The sequence below is a fragment of the Rhinatrema bivittatum genome, chromosome 11 (assembly GCF_901001135.1).
Source record: "Rhinatrema bivittatum chromosome 11, aRhiBiv1.1, whole genome shotgun sequence".
In the NCBI taxonomy this organism is placed as follows: domain Eukaryota; kingdom Metazoa; phylum Chordata; class Amphibia; order Gymnophiona; family Rhinatrematidae; genus Rhinatrema; species Rhinatrema bivittatum.
In genome coordinates this window covers 51,205,611-51,221,136 of record NC_042625.1, presented here as the reverse complement: position 1 = coordinate 51,221,136, position 15,526 = coordinate 51,205,611, and the positions used below count along the sequence as shown (strand labels likewise).

General features: G+C 45.1%; 1 protein-coding gene across 1 annotated transcript in view; it reads right to left on the bottom strand.

Annotated features, from left to right (window-relative positions):
* Window positions 1–354: 354 nt before the first annotated feature.
* LOC115100547 (T-box-containing protein TBX6L-like) overlaps window positions 355–15,526 on the bottom strand; it is a 28,891-nt gene continuing 13,719 nt past the window's right edge. The window contains exons 5-9 of the mRNA XM_029619065.1: window positions 13,552–13,698; window positions 11,831–11,901; window positions 3,489–3,580; window positions 2,775–2,928; window positions 355–2,663 (exon numbers count right to left, since the gene is read on the bottom strand). Coding sequence (XP_029474925.1) covers window positions 2,282–2,663; window positions 2,775–2,928; window positions 3,489–3,580; window positions 11,831–11,901; window positions 13,552–13,698 — 846 coding nt within the window. The 3' untranslated portion in view covers window positions 355–2,281. The remainder of the gene's footprint in view (window positions 2,664–2,774; window positions 2,929–3,488; window positions 3,581–11,830; window positions 11,902–13,551; window positions 13,699–15,526) is intronic.

The following is a 15,526-nucleotide window of genomic DNA, read 5'->3' as shown; positions in this document are numbered from 1 at the left end:
TACAGCTGCCTTTCTCACATCTCTCCACCAGTGACACAAAAGACGCTTTATTCCAAAAGGAATACTATACAATACATGTTTCCTATAGCACAGAGGCCACCACTCAGGTTAATGTCAATGATTAGAGTGAAGGTGAAGCTGGCTAGTTATAGTGAGAGAGATGGATACCCCTATCACAAAGGTATATGAGGAATTTCACAGACAAAGAGAGGGCAAGTGCTCTCATACAGAGACCCAGTGGGGGTAAGATGACTGAAGTCCTCTTCAGACACTTTATTCAGTGAGTATTAAAACACACACACACTTCCATTTCTCTTAAAGTGAATAATAAAACTGACAGCTTTGGGGCCTTGCTACTACCAGCCAAGAGTGTTTCTTCCAATTAGATAAGAATTAGATAACACACACTAGGTCTTCAAGAAAACAGGTTAAAACATTGAAGCCATGCCCAACACTGGACCTTCCTGGCAAAGCAGGACACTTCTGCTCCCCATTTGCTACTCCCTGAACCCAGCCTTAGATGGCCAGAAAGATATTTGTAAGACAGGAGCATGCAAAAAGGTGGACTAGACAAAAGCAGAGATCAAATACTCAAGGGAAAAAGGCCCTGACAAATTTAGAAAAAAAAAGTATGCTTTAGCTTAATTGTCAGAATATGACTAATTTATGTATTGTATGTAGAATGAATTTTAAAATACATTGTTTATACCTTTTAAGGACTGCTCCTACTATCTCCTGCACGTGGGTAGAGGAGGGGGTGAGAGCAAGTGAGGCAATTCCATTAAATTAGCATCACAAATAGCCTAGCTAGGAGTCTGAGCTTGCCAAGCCACACCCCAAAGCAAGCAGGAAGAGCTGAGGGCTGCTGCTACAGCCAGTGGGCCCCACCTTTCAGCTCTGAGTGCAATACAGGGTTAGAGGTTGTGAGTGCACATGCTGCTGTATGAATTTTCAAGACAGCTCATCAGCCAGTAAAAAAATGTTGCCAGCTGAAGGTTTTCGAGGTTTATCAATGCTTGGGATAACTGCATGGAGCAGAAGTTACTACCCTTAAAAGAAACAGCGGGGGTAGCCTGCACAGAGTGGCAGTTGCTACTTAGGGAAGCTTGCTGGGTAGACTGGATGGACCATTTGGTCTTTTTCTGTTGTCATTACTATGTATGAGAGAGTGAGCAGAAAGTGTGAGGCGAGGTCTTGCATGTTCCCATCAATAGCGGACAGGAATGAGGAGCTCCTCCCTGCCCCAGATCTTATTGTGGCTTTTATATAGGACACGAGTAGTTCATGGTCTCATATTATTCCCCAGACTTAGTACAAAAGTCAACAACCAGCTGAAAATATGAAGTAACCAGTACTGCTGTCCTCTACCCATCCCCCCACTCTAGTCATCCATCTCCACAAGACCCTGCAATATCAGAAAGGGGAGCTATTCATTACACAGCGGGAGCTGGGACCATATTGTACAGAGGAAAATGGTGGTTATATTGCACCTTATTATACAGAAGGTGGGGGGAGATTTTGCAGCTCTGCATAGGGGAGGTGAGGGTTGTATTGCACCTCATTATACAGAAGGTGGGGGGAGATTTTGCAGCTCTGGATAGGGGCGGTGAGGGTTGTATTGCACCTCATTACACAGGTGGGGGTATTGCAGCTCCTTGAGAGGTAGGCTATTCATGTTCTTTTCAATAAGACATAAGTGGCCCTGTGTGGTCTTGAATAAAAAAAAAGGCAGATGATAGCGTCCCTGCCAGCAGCCATGGGCAGTGCAGCTGCGGTGGAGAACTCTACCCCTTTTCAGAAATCAGTTAAAATGATCAATGAAATGTTCACCATCTGCCCAGTTCAGAGAACCTAGCACAGGAAGCAAATGCATAAGAGATGTAGGGGGGGGGTGAGTATGGCAGAGATAAAGCCAGGAGAAAAAGGAAGAGTGAAAACAAGAGTTGATGGTCTGAGGCTCAAACAAGAGATTCAGGAGTAGGAGGAAAAATTCCTCTGGAGAAAGAGTGGTGGAGATAATCAGTAGGAAAACTGTCAAAGATTGGGACAGGCACAGAGGATTAAGCTACGAAAGGACACTGTGGGAGACTGGCTGAATCGGATACATAATCTGCTGTCATATTCTGTTTGTTTCTGCAATTCTCTCCACCACCAAAATGTCCACAGACCTCAGGTTTGAATCTTTAAGGAGAAAGTCAGACTTGAGTCGGTGCAGAAATCAGAAACAGGCCAGGGGCTTTCAGTGTAGGTAAAATGTCTGAGTGGTGCTTGCATCTATGGATTACCAGCAAGAATATGGAAAAAGTGGGTACTGGCTCCACTCAGCCAGACTCCCATGGGGGTGTCCTGATGACCCCTGACTGTTATAGTCCACAGTGAAGGCAGGAGAGTAGGCCACTGCTCTGTACTGGTTTTGGGACGGGCTCACCCACTGGGGCTGGCTTGGGTCTGCACTGTAAGGATTGTACCTCAGCCCCCGCTGCCCTGCCACAGTGACGACGTCCTGAGATGTGGATAGGCTGGAGAAACCTTCAGACGAGAGCTTTGCGTCTTGCGCAGGCACCACGGTAACTTCTGAAGGATAAGATTGCTCCCGGAATTCACTAGAAGAGAAGTCTTGGTTGGATGCTCGCTGGACATTGCTTGCCTCCTGGAACCTATTCCTGGGAGTCAGAGAGATATGCATTAGGTCTGTGCCATCAGCACCCACTGCTGATGCAGGGCCCTTTTGCAAGGGCTTAGCTGAGTACCTGCAAGACGTGCATGCAACTCACCTGGGCATGTGGGAAGATGCCAGGGTTGGGACTTGCTGCTCTCTGTGGCCTGCGGCTTTGGGAGATTCCGAATGGGTTTTCTGGTTTCCATCTCGCTCTATGCCCCACAATGAATATTCTCCCAGCGGGAAAGGAAGGGTTTCCTTTTTCACTTCTGCAACATTTAGAAAATCTGTTCAGTCAGCTAACCAGGGTGGGAGTAAAGAAACAGAGGAGCGTGGAAATACAGGACGACTTGGAATAACCTTCAGAAACAGTTTTTAATATGTAAATATGCTTCTTAAGCACTATTTGCGGTGTTTACTGGTAATAAGCTGTCATTAATAACCTGTTAGAGATCCCTGCTGAGCCCTTAGCTCCTTCCTGGAAATCCTTATTCCGTGAAGGCAAGCTTTGCCATCCCCGCCCTGTGCGCTGTGGCTTTGAAAGGGATTCGCTCTCCTGTTACGCGGGGCCTGATTTCCAGAATGGGAGGAAAGCCTCAGCAGCTGAGGCCCTTCAAGTCACCAATGACATCTCATGCATGCACTGTCTGAACTGATCTGATCCCATCCTATGTAAGGTAAGGTGCTGGCAGGGGTTAAGGAAGGTCATGATGAAACCATGTGCATGACCCTGGGGGGGGGGGGGGAAGAGTCAAGGGCTGAGACCACGGAAGGTCACTGAGATAAAGTGTCCTGAAAGAGCCTTCCTTTCCTTCCTCTTCCTGGGTACCTGCTTCTTTAGAGCCAGATTCTACCTCTTCCATCTTCACTCTCTTCTGTCCTCTACCTGGGCTCAGCTGCTGGCTTTGGCTGCTGCTTTCTCTGTAAAAGGATAAAGTAGTGTGGCCATTGTGTTAATCTACTTGAATGCACATAAATAAGGGACAATAAATAAAAGCAAAACACACAATAAAAGGTGTTAGTCCAATAGAAACAACAATACATTACTCTCTGCCTCGGCTCAACATACGCTGAGCAAATCATGATGCTATTGGACAATGTGAATCATTAAAGGCCTTCCAGGAATAACGAGGAGAGGAAAAAGAATGGGTTCTTACCTGCTAATTTTCGTTGCTGTAGTACCACAGATCAGTCCAGACTCCTGGGTTTTGCCTCCCTGCCAGCAGATGGAGACAAAGTTTTACTGACACTGGCATATAACCTAGTGTTCCACCTGCAGTCCCTCAGTACTGATCTTCTATATCAAATCCAAGATTGTTATTCTACTAACATGAATCAATATTCCCTGACCGAGCAGTGGGAAGTGGAAACTTAGAACAGAGAAAGACTGGTCTCATAACAAAACGTGAAGGACTAAACAAAATGTGCCATTTTTCAGATTAATTATAAGAACATGTCAAGCAGACTCTCTTGAACTCCCCATATCCACTGGGCAGGACTCTGGACTGATCTGTGGTACTACAGGAACCAATATTAGCAGGTAAGAACTAATTTTCCTTTCCCTGTACGTACCCAGATCAGTCCAGACTCCTGGGATTTACCAAAGCTTCCCTAACTGTCGGGCCGATACAGTAAAGTCCACGGGAGAGCGGGCGATTCACTATTCAAATTAGGCCCGGCGGTAAAAACAGGCAAAAGGAGGCGCTAGGGACACTAGTGCGTCCCTAGCGCCTCCTTTTGGACCGGAGCGGCGGCTGTCAGTGGGTTTGACAGCCAACGCTCAATTTTGCCGGCGTCCGTTCTCGAGGCCGCTGACAGCCATGGGCTCGGAAACCGGACGCCGGCAAAATTGAGCGTCCGGTTTTCGACCCGACAGCTGCGGGCAGACTTCAAATTTATTTTTTTTTTACTTTTGGAAACTTTCAGGACCTCCAACTTAATATTGCCATGATATTAAGTCAGAGGGTGCACAGAAAAGCAGTTTTTACTGCTTTTCTGTGCACTTTCCCGGTGCCCAAAGAAATTAGCTCCAACCTTTGGGTAGGCGCTAATTTCTGAAAGCAAAATGTGTGGCTTGGCTGCCCATTTTGTTTTCTGAATCGTGCGGAAATACCTAATAGGGCCATCAACATACATTTGCATGTTGCGGGTGCTATTAGGGTCGGGAGGTTGGATGTGCATTTTTGGCCCCTTACTGAATAAGGGGTAAAGCTAGCGCGTTGAAAACGAGCGTCCAATGGCGGGTTAACAGTGCACTCCGTCGGAGCGCACTGTACTGTATCGGCCCATGTGATGGGACCGTGAGAGTCCCACTCGAATCCCACTCTCCCCAAAACACCTGGCTTCTGGGGCCTGAACATCCAAATGATGATGTCTGGAGGAAGTGTGTAAAGGCTTCCAAGTAGCCGCCCTACAAATCTCTTGTGGAGATACTTGCTGACATTTGGCCCAGGAGATCGCCTGGGCCAAATGTCAGCAAGTCCACCAGGACCTGACACCCCTGACAGATATATGCTGAGCCAATGGCCTCTTTCAACCAGCCTGCAATAGTGGGGCATAAGGTGTCAAATAGCCTTTGACACCTTATGCCCCCCCCCCCCTTTTTTTTTTTTTTTTTACCACTCCAAGGCACAAAAAGGTGATCCAACAAGCGGAAGCTGTTTGTAACTTTCAGATATCACAATAAAGCGCACTTGGCATCCAAAAGCCACAACTCCCTCGCATGAAGTGCTGAACCCTTCAAAACTGGAAAAGCCGGGGTCTCCACAGACTGACTTTTCGGCAAAAAGGCTGGAACCATCCGCAAAGAAACCCCTGAATCCAAATGCTTGAAGCTCTGAAATCCTCCTAGCGGAACAAATCACCACAAAGAAAATAACCTTCAACGTAAGATCCTTTATGGTAGACCGCCTCAGAGGCTCAAATGGTGCCGCACACGTGCCTTTCAGAGCTACGGCTCCAGGAGGGACACTGTTTCTGAACCGGAGGCCACAAATGCTTCTCCCCACGGCGAGAAAACACACCACATCCGGATGCGCAGCTATAGCCGCTCCCTGCACCTTGCCCCAGAGACAACCCAAGGCTGCCATCTGAACCCTAAGGGAATTAAACGACAAACCCTTCACCAAACCTCTTTGCAAGAAAGTAAGGATATCCGCTACAGAAGCTCGCCTAAGACAACACCTCGCTCTGTGCACCAATCCTTAAACACTTTCCAGACCCTCACATAGGCTAAGGAAGTGAAGAACTTCCTAGCTTGCAAAAGAGTAGAAATAATATCCTCCGAGTAACCTTTGTCCCTTAAGAGCTTCCTCTCAAAAGCCAAGCCGCGAGCCACCTGTTCCAAACATATGGGACCTTGACGCAGGAGGTTCGGCAGATGAGAGAGCCGTAACAGGCCATCTATCGCTAGATTGACCAGATCAGCAAACCAAGGTCGTCGAGGCCACTCCGGCACCATCAGAATTACATCTCCTGGGTGGACCTCCATGCACCGCTATATCTTGCCCACTAGCAGCCATGGCAGAAACACATATAGCAGAACGTCCCTTGGCCAAGGAAGAACCAAGGCATCAACTCCCTCTGCTCCCTGCTCTCTTCTGCGACTGAAGAAGCGGATGACCCGTCTGCAGCTTCAATCTCAGTAGCCTGCTGTCCCATGAATGTGTCCAAGATGGCCGCCATTCCCATGCTGACAGGAAACGGGTCCGGGGCTTCCCGTGGTGCCTGCACAAGTCTTCCTGACTTGTGCTGCCGCTCAGCACCCCCCAACGGGCAAGCCCAAACTGCCCTTCCTCCGGAAGGCAGCAGGAGCAGCAGCCATTTCGCACAAGTCACGTGCACGAATCTCCACAGCCAGCATGATTTGAACCACTCGGCATGCTTCAAAATCGGCCGCCCATGGGAAATACCTATAGTACCTGGATGTAATCTGCTTTGAAGTGCCGAAAAGCAAAATATAAATAAATAGATAAATAAATAATTAAATAAGCCAACGCCAGAGGAAAGGAGCACGGAGCACAGCTTTCTAACGCTGAGCATCACTCGTGCGAGCTGCACGCTTCCGACAAGAGGCCTCTCACTCTCCAGAAAGCCTCTCTTTTTTTTTTTACAAGGAAAAAGAAAATCCAAGAGGCACACTTCCCTGTTCTGAAGATTGGCAACAGCTCCTTTGATCCTCCTGGGGCAGAGGGAGTTGGATACACCAGTTTTCAACCCCTGGCAACTAAGAACCGAGTAACTAAGGGTCCCTAACCCCCTGTTCATCCACCTCAAGACCAGGAAGAATGGCCCCACCAGAGCCTGCTAACCTCCTGGGAGGAGTCACCAACTCTTTTTCGTTCTTTTCTGGGTTTTTTTTTTTAACTAAGTCCAGACAGCACGTTTTGCACATCCACCATTTGCTGGAGACAGAAATACTGAGAGACTGCAGGTGGCACACTGGGTTATATGCCAGTGTCAGTAAAACTTTCTCTGTCTCCATCGGAGTCTGGACAGATCTGGGTACGTACAGGGAAAGCGGGTTTGACGGGTGATCAGAAGGTGAGAAGCAGTATCATTTTAGGCTTCATCATAAAATAAATTTAGGTTTGATTGTGTCCTTTCATGTCAGTTCCAAAGTATCTGATCATTTTAACTTCAAAAGTCCTGCATTCCTGGATTTTTTTCAAATTTTGTTTTGATTATCCTGATCATAAGGACATTGATCTGTTTCAGTAAAGTGCTCCCCTATGAAGGTGTTGCCTTGGTCTTCCTTGTAGAGTTTGATCTTGTGTCTGTGAATTGACTCTGGCCTTCACGTTTTCAGCATTGAATCATATACTACGTTAGAAGGCTCCCCTTATGCTGAATGCTTTTCCCATGTGGGTGATTCTGGGGTCCTGTGATCTGTGTTGGCAGAGTTTGCAGCATGGTATATTGTAAGGGTAGGTGCCATTCTTTTATGTTTCTGTTAGAAGCTTGCTTTTGAATTCAGATTAAGTCATTGCCTGAAAGCCAGTACTAATAGAGCATCAAACCAGCACATAAAGTTTATAGAAGAGGGACAGTGACAGCTCTCAAATAATATATACCCCAGGAAACAGATAGAGGTACCTACACAAGAATCCACTAAAGAAGTGAAAAGTGTTCTTAACACGTTTCCAAAGCAAGTACAGGCTCACCTGAAAAACCTAATAGCAGCCACTCTTTCTGTTGGCCCCTGTTACAAAATCCACAAAGCTGGGAACTCTGACAGACCAATTATATTGGCACATTCATAGATGAATTATCTGCACTTCTAGAGTTGATTCTCAAACCCTTGGTGCACAACAAACAAGCTTTCTACAAATCACCACAGCTACCATCTAAAACTCTCCTAATGACAATGAATATAGTTGCTATATGGCAACATTCCCCATGCAAATATCATAACTGAATGTAACACATTTCTAAAGACATCCACCCTGGGCACTCACAGGCCAGATTCTGTATGCAATGCAACAATGAAGAAAATCACTATTCCTCAAAACAATACAATCAAGAAATATAAATCAATCAGAATAGTAAAACCATACTAAAAATATACATTTCAAAACAGCTGATGAATAGAATAATATTCAATAATTAAAAACTCCTGTACAAATTTTTTAAAATGTTCTAAACATCGGTAAAATATTTCAAAACAGACATCAATTACCTAGTAATTAAAACTAAGGATTTTAAAAAATCCCCCACTCTCCATACCTGTCACCCTGAGATTGTCGTGAACTGAGGGTACGACACAAACAAAATATGCTCCCTCTGTCTCTCCCACAGCCACATGAGAGACAAAGGGAGCTTGAGTGTATGTGAGACAGATACACACATTTCCTCCATCTCTCACACATGATTCCTGTCTCACCCACGCCCACACACACATGCTTCTCTCTCACCCCCCACCCTCACCTCCACACACAGGCACACTCACATTCACTCTTCTATACACTCACCGTCTCATACACACAGAGGCATCCTCTTATACACACACACTCCCCCTCATACACTGGCACTTTCTCTCATAGGGCCAGTCTCTCCCTTCTTCGGCCACCGGCGGCATCGTAGGCCTCTTCTTCTGCCGCCGGCTCTGGGAGCACCGGCAGCAACACTGGGTCTATTCTTCTGCTGCCGGCTCCCAGAGTCCCGGTGGCAACACTGGACCTGTTCTTTGCTGCCGTACTGGCAGCGCCGCTGGCCTCTGCCACTGCAGGTCTTTGCTTTTGCTGGCAGGGTTTCCCCCGCCACATCACTGTTCTGCGCAGGACCTTCCTGCCGGTGGCAATGGCACCCCTCCCCCTGTTGCCACCCAGGGCGGACCCCCCCCCCCTCCCCCACTTAGTACACCTCTGTCTACAGATCATGGACACCAATGTGGCATCACAGTATGCCAACCTTTTTATGGCAGAACGGGAAGAGATATTATTAAAGAAACATCAGAACAGACCTTTCAAATATTACTGCTACATTGATGGTTTTATGGTTTGGACAGAGAAAAAAAAATAAAGAGACTCTCAAAGGCACACAACTACTGTAACGCACTCTGTTCTTAAATCAGCTTCAAAATGGACTGCTCCAAAGAAAGAGTTCCCTTATTGGATCAACAATGGCTATCTACAAACATCTGTATGCAGGAAATGACTGACAGATGCAGTTACTTTCACACTTTCAGCATCCATCTTTCACATACAAAAACGTCCATTATACACAGCCAAGTCCCATGTCCAAAAGACAGCGATGAACACCTCAAAATACTTACTGATTCCAAAATCATCTCCAGGAAGATAGTGTGTTCATGTAAAATATCCAGGACAGATCCGTTGCATTTGGAGACTTTTATTGCTGATAAGGCTCTTAATAAAATATAGGGAGAGAGTTTATAAAAAGGGGTATAGTAACATTTGAATTAAGGGCCTTGGAACTAGTGTCATACTTTTTTTTTTTTTTTGTCAATGTTTACTTTTTCTTCTGTTACGCTGCATTGATGCATATAGTTATTTTTTTTTCTTTCTTCTTTTTTCTTATTGTACATTTTTATCTGTATGCACATGGCTTCCTTCTGTTTTCTCATGTATATTGCAAAAATTCAATAAATAAAATAAAACATCCAGGACAAATCTACTGCAATACAAAGAAAGGCAAACCACAGAGCGAGTTCCAGAGCTGGAAAAACTACAAAAAATCATAAAAGATCTACTGCCACTACATCGAAAGATCTATCCCCTGCCCCTCTGCTACTTCAGGTAATCAGGTAATCTCATGCAAAAAAATCAGTAAAAAGCAACTCAGAAGGGAATGGCACCTACCCCTGCAAGCCCTGCCAACACAGGACCTCCGCATAGGAAAAACATTCAGCACAAGGGGAGCCTTCTAACGCAGTATATGATTCAATGCTGAAAACATGAAGACGCATGCCCGTGTTGGTAAGAGAGGTCAGAGTCAATTCACAGACATAAGATCAAACACTACAGGGAAGACCAAGGCGATACCTCCGTGGGGGAGCACTTTACTGAAACAGATCAATGACCTTATGATCAGGATAATGAAAGGAACATTTAAAACAAGACTTCTGAAGTTAAAATGATCAGTCACTTTGGAACTGACTGGCAAAGACCGAGGTTTCTTATCATATTATGAAGCATAAAATGATTCTGCTTGTCACCTCCTGATCACCCTTCCCCTTTTCCTTGAATGCCTTTTATGTATATTTCCTGGCAATGTCAAATTTTGATATCCAAACTTCTCACTATTTTTCAGACGAGGTATTTGTCATAACAATAGTAGGTGATAACAGAAGACTCAAGTACCTCTATTTTCCAAAGTGATTAACTCAAAACAATTTTTTGTTATTTAAATGGCCTCATAGTGGTGCAACATTTGCACAGTCATTTAGCCTTTGTATGCTGTTTTGTGCGGGATAGCATGTAGCATTCTCTACTACCACACTTTGTATAATCATTGGTCATTCAAATATTTTTCTTTGCCATTCGTGTCAATGCACCATTTTGTGTGAATAAAATCAATTATTGAAGTTATTGCATATCTTTTAACGTACTTCAAAATCCTTCTTCTATATGATATTCTTCTATATATCATTGCAATATTGCATTGTGAAATTTCAGCTACTTAGCTTTATCGTGAAGATAAACGTGAATGTACTAACGGTAGCATCAGTTCAGCGTTGTTTATCCCCGTCCTCCGGTAATATGGCGCTTAGGGGCTCCCTCTCCAGTTGAAGAAACATATTACCGGAGGACGGGGATAAACAACGCTGAACTGATGCTACCGTTAGTACAGTTTTTGGTGCAGAAGGGTAAATATTTCTGTATATTATATATATATATAGGTTTAGTTAAATTATGTTCTTATTGTTTGATGTAATTTCCAACTGTTGGTTCACTGTAAACCGAACCGATATGTACTTGTACATGATCTTCGGTATAGAAAAGTATTTAAATAAATAAATAATATTATAGATGAATTTACACAATTATTTATTTTTCATAGATGGCCCCATGAGGAAGGTGTTTAACCGAAACACGCACCGTGTCGGGCAGCTTGTCAAAAATACCTCAGGGCACTGAGTCAAACTGTTTCTTCACGATAAAGCTAAGTAGCTGAAATTTCACAATGCAATATTGCAGTGATATATAGAAGAATATCATATAGAAGAAGGATTTTGAAGTACTTTAAAAGATATGCAATAACTTCAATAATTGATTTTATTCACACAAAATGGTGCATTGACACGAATGGCAAAGAAAAACATTTGAATGACCAATGATTATACAAAGTGTGGTAGTAGAGAATGCTACATGCTATCCCGCACAAAACAGCACACAAAGGCTAAATGACTGTGCAAATGTTGCACCACTATGAGGTCATTTGAATAACAAAAAATTGTTTTGAGTTAATCACTTTGGAAAACAGAGGTACTTGAGTCTTCTAATGTCATATTTTGCTCATCTAACCTGGAGAAGAGAGTATTAGCTCCCCTAAAGCTGGGCAGGAAATGTATTAAATTTATCCAATAGAAAGGGATCCGCTTCTATATTTCTCTAAAATGATGAAAGTATGTTTACAAGTCATGCTCCCTCGCCCCCTCGCCCCCTCTCCTCCCTCCTCCAACCCCCCCCCCCCCTCCTGCCCCTCACCTACCTGCGGCTGTTCCTTCCATGTTCTCGGAATCCTTTGGCAAAGGGATTGTTGTCGATTTTGAGTTTTGTGATCTTTAAAATAAGTAAGAAACAAACAATTTATCACCCATAGCTCTTCGGGACAGAGACCTTGCGTCTTTGGGATTCTTATCTGCTTGTGCCTGAGAAGTCAGGGCCTCCCAGGGGTGAGGGAAGGGAGGGATGAACACATTGTCTGCTGTCCCCAGGGCACGGGAGCTGCTCTGTCAGGAAGGCTCTTGAAGGGGAACTGATCCTGAAGGGCTTTGCATCAGCTGCCATTTGTTTTCAGGCCCTCACTACGTTAAAGGTATGTTGAGCCGAACGCACCTTTCTGCCTGTACTTCAATGTGCAATTTCTGTGCATAAAGCTTACTGCCAATGCAGCAAGGAGTTTTGCCTGTAGAAAATGCACGGTTCTGCTTAGTGCCTTCGCATGGAAATCCCATGCACACCAGGGCACTAAGCACTGCTCCCCTTTGGCCAGTGCAGCTTTCTTAGCACTGGAACCTCAACTTCAGGTCAGAGCGGGAGTAAGTTTCCAGCGCCACTGCGCTGGCACTTAAAACCTCAAAAAAAGGGGAAAAAATACTTTTTTAAAAGTCCGTACTTATCTGGCTAAGTAGTAGCTGCCATCACTTACCTAGATAAGTACTGACTTATCCGGCTACCCGGCGCAGTTCGCTGCTACTTATCAGTATTTATCTAGCTATCACTTATGGCCTGTCAGGGATGTCTTCCCCCTTTCCAGAGTTAAAATCTGTGCTGAACCTGTTCCCAAAGCACATTTCACTCTAAGCGAGCTTTTTTAAACTCCCACAGGCCAATGCAATATTGGTGAGCATAAAACGCGCACTCATGATCGAGTGCCTGCTCTCCTAACGCGTGCCAATCCACTCTCCCCGGCGCCCGATTTAATATTTAAATAGGCTGCCGTGGTTAAAAGGAGATACGAGGGGAAAAGTGGGTGTCCCTAGCGCTTCCTCGGCATCGGGCTCCCCAGGAGAGTTGGTTGTCAGTGCGGGTTAGGAAAACGGACGCTCAGTTTTGTGAGTGTCCATTTTCCTAACCTGTCCGCAGCAAATTTTTTTTTTTTCCACTTACTCCTTTTTTGGTTCCTCCGACTTTATATCGCCATGATTAACTTTAGGGCTACTCAAGAATTAACACCTGCTCTGGGGCAGGCATTAATTTTTGAAAGTAGAAATGTGTGCGTCGGGCGCGCATTTTTTTCTTTTTTTGTTTAGGTGAGTAATAGCTAATAACCTCATCAACACGAATTTACATGTGATGAGCGCTATTAGCTATGCACTGGTTTGGATGTGCATTTTGGACACGCTAATTCCTTTTTTTGCATAAGGGTTTTTGGATGTACGTCCAAACGTGTGTAAAGCTGAGCGCTCGGCTGAGTGCACCATATTGCATCGGCCTGCCAGTGCATTTGCATTTCATTAGCTTACTGCATCGGGTGTTTAAAAAAAAAAAAAAATCAGCCGTGCACATTTTTCTTTGTGCCTCGATGATTACATCAGCCTGATGGTTTGGTTGAGAGGAGATCAGAAGTCTGCTTCCAGCTCTCTTTGGCTTTCTTATGGCTCTCCCTCATGGTAATACTGCCCCCACCCTGCCAGCTGAGGTGCCTGGAACTGCCCACATTTCCCCCGCCCAGGAAACCTGAGGGGAGAAAGGGAAGGGGAATCTCACCTGCTCATTCTGGTAGGCAGTGACAGATGTGAAGGCTGTCTCAGGGAAGCTAAACATCTGGAAAATGCTCCAGCGCACACTGAATAGATCTTCAGCCTGTACCACATGGAAGCGTGGTTTGTAGCGATGCATGGAGTGCAGGATGATCTGGGGATGATGGAGAGGTGACGATCAGCATCACCATATTCTCTAGCTGACCACAGCACTCGCAGATCCCCCAGTGAAACATCTCTCTGCACTATAGTCTCTCCAAAATCCTGGTTCTTTACTTATCTTCTCTGGAGCCGTTACGGGCACATCACCCCTTCCCTTAAATCACTACATTGGCTCTCCATCTATTCCCACATATGTTTCAAGCTTCTCCTACTCACCTACAAAAGCTCCTCACTGCTTCTATCTATCTATTTATTTATTTAGCATATTCATAACCCACCTCCCCAATTTAATAGAAAAAAATCACCTGGGGCGGCATAGTTTGTATTCCTCACAGATCTAAAACTCATAAAAACAATAAAACATAAACCATCTTTTCATTGGGCAAACTAATGTTACATAAAAAAGGCCAAGCTAAGTTAGACCAAGGTCCATCGAGCCCAGCATCCTGTCTCTGAAGTGGCCAAAGCCGATTACAAGTACCTGGCAGATCCATTGCTTGTTACTTCCTGGGATATCAAATGCTGACCTTAAAATACCTGGCTAAGAATGTATTATGGACTTTTACTCCTTTAAACCCCGCTACGCTAATCACCTTGATCCCATCCTCTGGCGACAGATTCCACAGCTTGATAGTGCACTGAGTGACAAAATACTTTTTATGATCTGTTTTGAATCTGCTGGTTGTTACTTTCATGGAGTGTCCCCTGGTTTTAGTATTATTTGAAAGGGTAAATAACCGTCCTTTATTTACCTGTTCCTCCTACTTATGATTTTCTAAACTCCAACCTGTCCCCTCTCAGCTGTCTCTTTCCCAGGCTGAAGAGTCCCAGCCCAGGTAGCCTCTCATCATTGGGGAGATGTTCCATCCCCTTTATCATTTCTGTCGCCCTCCTCTGCACCTTTTCTAGTTTCGCTGTGTCTTTTTTTTTTTTTTAGATGCGATGACCAGAACTGCTCACAATACTCAAAATGCAGTCACACCATGGCTCGATGGCAATATGATACGTTCTGTTTTATCCTCCCTTCCTGTTCAGATCATTCCTAGCCTTCTATTTGCTTTTCTGATCAGCACAACACACTGATCATAGTATTTAAATGTATTATCCACAAGGTCTCGGATCCGTTGGTTGGGTGCTGAACTAATTATTGTGTGCCTGCTGTCCTTGCCCTTCTCCTCCAGCTTCCCGTCGTGTTGAACCCAATGCCTGGAACAGCTTCCTGAGATAGTGCATCGTATTCCAGCTCTGGCCATACTCATAATCCCCTCCACCCGTCTTACCTTGGTCCTTTCCAATCAATGCCTTTTTTATTGTAGCCACGCTTGCTATAATAATACATATATTCCTTAAAGCCTTTTATTTGTCGTGTCTAGATTGTCTCCCGTGTGGGTCTGTACAGCTCTGAGTACACCTTGGAGTGCTACAGAAATACCGAGTAGAAGGAGGGGGAGGTGGCCTCTCCTTTTAGACTGCTCCTCACCTTCTTGCCCTTATTCTGTGCTGGTACTGTAAACTGAACAAATCTCCTCTGGCACCAGACTGAGACCCAGTAAACTCATCTCACCTGTGTTCACCAGCAAATGTAAAGCAACAATTTCAAAGCGAGCAGCACACAAGCATGCAAAACCATGGCACGACTCTCCTTCCCCCTTCCCCCTTCCCCCAGGTACTTTTACATTCAATACCCGCCCCTCCAACAGAGAATTACTGTCCCTCCCACCCCCTCCCTTACATGCCCACCTGCTCCCAATCCCCACTCCCCACTCCTCCTTTCATGCCCCTGCTGGTCCCTCTCCCACCCCTTCCCTCCACCTCTAATG